The sequence below is a fragment of the Hordeum vulgare genome, chromosome 7H (assembly GCF_904849725.1).
Source record: "Hordeum vulgare subsp. vulgare chromosome 7H, MorexV3_pseudomolecules_assembly, whole genome shotgun sequence".
In the NCBI taxonomy this organism is placed as follows: Eukaryota; Viridiplantae; Streptophyta; class Magnoliopsida; order Poales; family Poaceae; genus Hordeum; species Hordeum vulgare.
In genome coordinates, this window is record NC_058524.1 from 618,885,260 (window position 1) to 618,892,425 (window position 7,166).

Here is a 7,166-nt window from a genome sequence, read left to right on the forward strand (position 1 = left end):
CTTCACTCTTCTCCTCTACCTCCCAGTCGCACTCCCGCACCACTTCCCCTTCGCTTTTGAGCTCAGGCGCTCGGGATCAAGCCGAAGATCACCGCCTATGGTCGCCGGCGTTCTCGCGATGAGGAACCTAGCTCCCCGAGCTCCATTTTCTCTCCTCGTGGTCGTCTCTCATCCTCCTAACGCGGTTCCCCCTCTCTCTTGTCCTTTCCAGCAAGGGAACATCTTCGGTGACTCCCTCCCGAAGCTTCTCCGCTATAGGTGCTCGTCGCTGGTGAGCCACTGCACCCCGGCGCCTCTCTCCACCTCAGACCGAGCAACGGGACACCCAGGAACTCGTCTCCGTCATCAGCACGGCTTGCCGTCGACTGCAGCGATGTCGGTCAGCTACCCTGTTCTCTGCCTCGAGGAAGGAGATGACAGGTGGGATCCACCTGTCATACTCCCTCCCGCCTCTCTCTCTGTCAAGCCTAGCCCATGGGCAGGTTCGAACAAAAACCTGACATGCGCACCCCTTCACCCTGGGCCACTTTCCCCTGGGCCGGCTGGACTGGCTTCAGTTTTTGCCCGTAGCTGCAGTACCCTTTTTCTTTTTTATTTATTTATCTGCAACTTGCAAAAATTCCCTAGAACTAAGTATCGGTCCAAATGCAGTGATTCCAACTCCTACAAATTTCTAAAACCCCCACCTATTTAATGGTGCCACTTGCGGAATTTTTAAGGAAATTTTTATACACTGTTTGCAATTAAAACCTAGTTTTAAATATTTTAACAACTTGCTAAATATACCTTTTGGTACCATTTACACTTCAGAACCAAAATCCAATAATTTTTATAAATCTTATATTCACCTCACTTTTTTGGAAAAATGGTGTGACATTTTTAGTAAGACTTTATTTTCTTTGTTTTTGTTGGGTCTTATTATTTCCGTTTTAATTGCGATGATAGATTGCCTTGTTGACGAAGGAGTTTGACCAGAAGAATTTGAAGACCCCGAAGACTTTGTTGAGCCAGTTAAGCAAGCCCTCGATCATGATTGAAACCCTTTTGCATGGCATATAGCAGTTACTTTGTTGCATTGAATCATGGTGAGTATGGTGACCACCTTTTTGGGTTGCCCCCGTTAACTCTGCATTGATACTTGCATGACATAACTCTACTTGTGCTTAGAGTTGTGTGGGTGGGAAGTAGATACGTTGCTGAGTAGTTGCTACGCAAATGGGATGGAAATATGATGGTGTCGGAAAGAAAATGTTTTCAAAGACTTTTTGAAAACCCCGTCGGGTGTCACTAATGCCCGCGGGAGATGGTGTTGAACTAGGTAACCACTTGAAAAAGAAATGGTGTACCAAGGCAAGTGAGTGTGTTGTTTCAAAAATGGATTAGTTTAAATTGCGACCGTTACTCCAACCTTACATGTACAACCACAATGCCCCTTATGGGACGGGGCTTCGCTAATTACTATGGTTGGTGCTAGCAAAGATCCTGCATTACTATTGGCGGGAGTGACGTGATCACTCTCGAGACGGGGTCGTGTCAAGAAAGAATGATTATGGGCTGTTTTTACAGACACCGGCACACCGTTGCGTGCCCTCATCGATGATACGTGTGATATACATCATGAGGGATTGTCATAAATGAGTTGTCTCTTTGTTAGTATCATCATAGGAAAGGCATTGTTCTGGGGCGAAGAGGTGTGTGACCTATGGCGGGCGGCGTTGGGCAGAGTTGGGGCCGCGTCGGGCATCGTCGGGGATCGAGAGGAGGACGGGTGGCATTGGCGATCGAGAGTGAGAGTGAAAAGGATAAGTTTTTTACTAGGCCGAAGGACTATTAAAACCGACTAGTGTTGACGTGCGTCTAATGAGCCTAATGTGCAATGTCAGTACTAAGTAAATAGCTATGGCGTTTGAATTTAGATAATGTCATCACTATTTAAAAATATTAGTGTCGGTGTTGATGAGAAATGACGCGCCACGAACCAGAGTTGTGACTATCAATATCTCCACTAATGCAAGGGGGCTAGATAGCCTTAACTGAGCACCATCGAAGATGAACCCATTGCAGTGGTTTCACATTTACTAGACCATCAACATGATGGAAGATGATGTGCCCCTTCGGCAGAGATCTGGACTGAAGTAGGTTGCACAATAAATTGTGTAAAACCTGGCTGGGTCAAATACCGAATTGTGTAATTCGTCCTAAGATTTGTGTAATACTGGCAAGAGACATACCTAAGATTTCAGTAATACAATCGGCCTTTCCACCAAAAAGAGAGGGCGGATTCACATAGAATAAAGAGGTTGGCGCCTTTGTTTATGTATTATGGCATTTGTTCCTTTTGTGGGCTATGCCCTGTTTGGAACCACAATAGATTATGATAATCTGGATTATGAAGATAGATTATATAATCTGAATTATAAAAACAATCTAGGTGAGTATGTTTGGATGCCAGATTACATAAACTGTAATCCAGGTTTTACATTGCATAATGACTTGTTTGTCCTATGTTTTTTTAAAAGAGGAGGGTCGTGATGGTAGGAATGTAATTATCTTCAACTTTAAAGAGTAATGGGTCATTAGCAATCCATAATCTGATTTTAGCTGGGGTGAAGTAGACTGTGAGTTTTTAATAATCTATCCATCTAGTTTTTATAATCTACACGATAATCTGTCCTATTTGGAGCCAGAATAGATTACAAAAACTAGATTATATAATCTGAGTGGTTCCAAACAGAGCCTATATATTATTGTCGAGTTTTTTTTTGCTTGAGCTTGAGAAGCAAAATGAATAAATGAACTAAAACCACAAAAAGTTTAAGATTTTACCTAAAAAAATCAATAAAGATTTTACCTAAAAAAGAATCAATAAAGCTCCCATTTTTTAATAAAAATCTTTCTTGCTTTTCTTAAGATGTTTTGGTTTTTATTCTTTGGGGTCAAGAGTGAGTCCATGGATTGCGCCAGCCTACTTCGCTTTCCCGACCCACTAGCTCCGGCTCGGCCCACTGCACCTTGTCGCAGTCGTCACTCACCGGATCCCGACGCAGCAGTGGTAGAGATAGGCCTAGTGCAATTAGTGCTTCTACAAGGGTATGTGGATCCGATCTCTCCTCTCGTAGATGCTCAACACCATGGATAGATCTTGTATGTGCATCGAATTTTTTTTGTTTTTCATGCAACGTTCCCCAACGCTTACCTTGTCATGGGAAAGGCATTGTTCGAGGGCGAGGAGGTGTGCGGGCGGCATTGGGCATAGATGTGCCGCATCAGGCGACGTCGGGGATCGAGAGGAGAACGGGTGGCGTTGGGGATCAAGAGGAGAACGGGTGGTGTTGGGGATCGAGAGTGAGAGTGAAAAGGATAAGTCTTTTTTACTGGGCCGAAGGACTGTTAGAACCGACTAATGTTGACGTGCGCCTAATGAGCCTAATGTGCAATGTCAGTACTAAGTAAATAGCTATGACGTTTGAATTTAGCTAACGTCATCATTATTTAAAAATATTAATGCTACCGTTGTTGAGAAATGACCCTCCATGAATAAGAGTTGTGGCTATCTATATCTCCGCTAATACAAGGGGGCTAAATAGCCTTAATTGAGCACCATCGAAGATGAACGCATTGCAGTGCTTTCACATTTACCAGGCCATCAACATGATGGAAGATGATGTGCCCATTCTACAGAGATCTGTACTGAAGCACTATAAATTGTGTAAAACCTGGCTGGGTCAAATACCGGATTGTGTAAAAAAATTGTAATAAGATGTGTGTTGGAATTATTATTTTTTGCAACAAAACATGTGTTGCAATGACTGACGGTACCCTGGATGCCAAACCTGAGGGCTCGCGGTCCGGACGATTTTCTGACAATATCGGTTGGCGGACGTGTAGCAGGCCCCTTTTAAGGGGTTTTTGGTTTTTTCTTCTTTGGGGTCAAGAGTGAGTCCACGGATTGTGCCAGCCTACTTCGCTTTCCGGCCCACTAGATCCGGCTCGGCCCAGTCCAGCTGCTCCTCTCCTCTCGTCTCACCCCTCCAGCAGTCCAGCTCTCGCTGCCCTAACTAACGCCGTTGAAGTGCGCGCCGCCGCTCGCTCTCTCCCCGTCTGCACCGCCGCCGCCGCCTCTCCACGGCCCGAGCGTAAGATCTCAATCAACCTCTCCTCCTCCCGCTGCTGCTGCATCCGTTGCTTGCGCCATCCCTGCGCCGTAGGTAGGATCTCTCTGGCAGGGTCCCTCATCTGTGTGTTCGATCCATGTCTAAATTGGTCTGCAGAACTGAGGAATTTCGTAATCGTAAACTGCGCCATATGTGTGTGTGCGCGCTTGCGCTTGTAGAAAGGATTTGGTTGTAGTACATTTTGTAGGGGGTAACAGCGTTGGTACAAATGTGAAATGTTCAGCACCTAGCCAGATTCCAATCCCCATTAGTGCTTCGTTCATTCCAGCATTTGTTTCATCGTCAATTCTCCTTGGATTGCGTCTCTGGAAGGCGGGAACGATCTTTTGCTGCAGAGTCAATTCTTATATTTCCTAATTCAACGAAAAAAAAACAACTTTCAGAACTGCCTCTGATTGCCATTCCCAGAATCCTCCATCCTAATGAGATTGTGGAATCGACGTTTTCTGAATACGCCGTACAACTGAAACTGTGGAATCGGTGTCAGCCTTTCCTTACTTCTGCTATCATGTTTATTCTCAGGTTAATCCCTGGACGATGGAGATGAATACTGCGACAAGTCTAGAACCGAGAGCTAAGGCCACCCTGGTTCTCGGAGGGGAACAGTTCGCTGTCAGTTCCGAGTCCGGTACCCTGTCGGAGCAGCTGGCGGTGATGAGGGAGAAGAGCATGGTGATCCTCAAGGAGTACATCACCAAGCACAACGTCCCAAACGATGTCCCTGATGAATCCATCGAGGGCCCATCGGATGAGGAGGGTGAGGCGCTTGCTAAAAACCCACCCAAGAAATCTAAGAAGCAGAAGTGATTGTCCTAAATCTCAGCTGATTTATCGTGCTCTTTCTTAGTCACCTCTTGCAAAGATCCGGGAACATGCTTTTACCCCTTACTAGCTGTTCCTTTGACACAGAAAGACCCAATTATTCTTAGGCACTACTGCATTAGCTACTTGTGTAACAAATCGCTGGTGCTAGCGATGCTCAATGTTGTTTGCAATCTGATAATATGTGTGTGCAGGGAAAGTTAATTTGCATATTTCTTTCTGTATAACTCGTTTGTTAGGCGATGTTCTACCTTTGCCGGCAATATATGAGCTTCAGCATAAGAGTTCTTTGCAGTTAAATCATTTGCCAGATGTTTTGCTTTTGAGGATAATGTATTAGCTTCAGCACAAGTGAAATAGTCATCCTAATCTCATTTGACTTGTCACTCTCTTTCTTGGTACCCCTGCAAAAGTCAGAAAACATGCTGCTGCCCCTTGTTAGCTGTTCCTCTGACACAAAAATATCAAAATTATTATTAGGAGCCATGCTTGTGTAAGAAATTGCTGCTGGTACTTGTGCAAATGGTGCTCAGTGGTGTTGTCTGATATGATGATTGGTGCAGGGGAAGTTCGCCCCTTTCTATACATACTCTTTCGGTAGGTTATGTTTTGCTTTGAGGAGAACATATGTATCTGCTTCAGTACAAGAGTTCTTAATTTTCTGTTGATGTGCAGTAAGGCACCAACAACTTGTAATCCAACAAGCAACAGCTCCTGATAGCCATCAAAATTCCCATAAAAGACATTGTGTTTCGCCGTATTTTCTGTACACTACATGCATGTTGAAAAGCCCTCTGTTAGTTTTGTCCCTCACTCAATTGGAGATGGCACAAGTCCAAAGATCAAAATTTTGTTTCGAGCTAACGGTGTTTAACTAATGGACTAGAGGCTATTAAATGACATGCTAAAAGCAAGGACATTATTAAAAAAAATCTTAAAAAGTTTCAAAAAAGATTCTCCCTTAAGGACTTATTTCTTTAATTTCAAATGCCTACTTTTTAGTCCTTAAAAGTCCCTCCTGTTTGATTTAGATGCGACTAAAAAGAATTTTTTTTAATCCCTACACCAAAAAATCCCTTTAAACACACACCCCTTACCAAAAAAAAGTCCCTCCTGTCATCGCCGAGAACCGCAGAAACTGGTCGGTCTGCAGCCTCTTGCCGTTGGACCTGAAACAGCAGCAGACACAAAAACAAGTGCAATCAATCCAATGGTTTCTTCAATCAGTGCAGTCATTAACGCACAACTAGATACTCCCTCATTTCCGGTTTAGAGGGCTCAAATCTGAAATCTCATCAACCAAGGTGAATTGTGAGTGGATGACACTAGTTTAAACTAGCCAATGAAATATTTCTCACATATTCAATTTCCAAGGCAATAAATGTAGCATCCTTTTTTTCATTGAACTTGCATGGTGGATGTAGAAAACGATGCATGCATAGCCACACATCTCCTTTCTCTAAACTCTATGAATTAAATATGGCGTGAGACTCAAAGCACTTTAACTCACTTAGACTCAAAATGAGCCTAATATAATGGAAATCTGAAAATTTTGAGATGAGCCCTATAAACCGGAAAGGAGGGAGTACACTAACATGCACATGGCCACATGCTACTGTACTATGGCAGACACACGCAAAAAGAGAGAGAGAGATTGGATGGCCTCACAAACGGCAATTGGGAATCTCAGCAGGATCCATCATCTCCCGATCTTCCTAGGGGCGATCGGGGCCAATTGAGGTCGTCGGCGATGCCGCTCCACCTTTCTCTCGCGAGGCTTCTTATATTTTTTTGGAGAGTAGTTTTTTTTAAATAAGTCCACGTATCTCCCTCCGCCTCGGGTTTCAGGAACCGGCTACTTAACCCCCTTAACCCTAAAACCAGGTATATCACCCCCTAAACTTGGCAAAACCATTCAAAACATCCCCTAAGGCCTTGTTTGGTAGTAGTGTATTTTAGGAAATTAGTGGGGATTATCCTAGTCAAACCTCTAAATCCCCACATATCCCATAAAACCATTTGGTTCTAGTGTATTTGACATGTTTCATCCTCACATTTTCCCAAAAATCCCAAATTCTAGTGCATTTTTTTTCAATACCCAATACACTACCCATACCTAGTGGATTGGGGATAAATGAGGATTTAAAGGGTTGGGGTGAAGGTTGGGGT

At 43.9% G+C, this 7,166-nt stretch overlaps 1 protein-coding gene across 1 annotated transcript; it reads left to right on the forward strand.

Annotated features, from left to right (window-relative positions):
* The first annotated feature begins 4,024 nt into the window (after nucleotides 1–4,024).
* On the forward strand, nucleotides 4,025–5,279 carry LOC123407621. Its single transcript, XM_045100787.1, has 2 exons — nucleotides 4,025–4,136; nucleotides 4,698–5,279. Exon 2 carries the CDS (start codon nucleotides 4,713–4,715, stop codon nucleotides 4,980–4,982), a length of 270 nt encoding a protein of 89 aa, XP_044956722.1. The 5' UTR covers nucleotides 4,025–4,136; nucleotides 4,698–4,712; the 3' UTR covers nucleotides 4,983–5,279.
* Nucleotides 5,280–7,166: the final 1,887 nt, after the last annotated feature.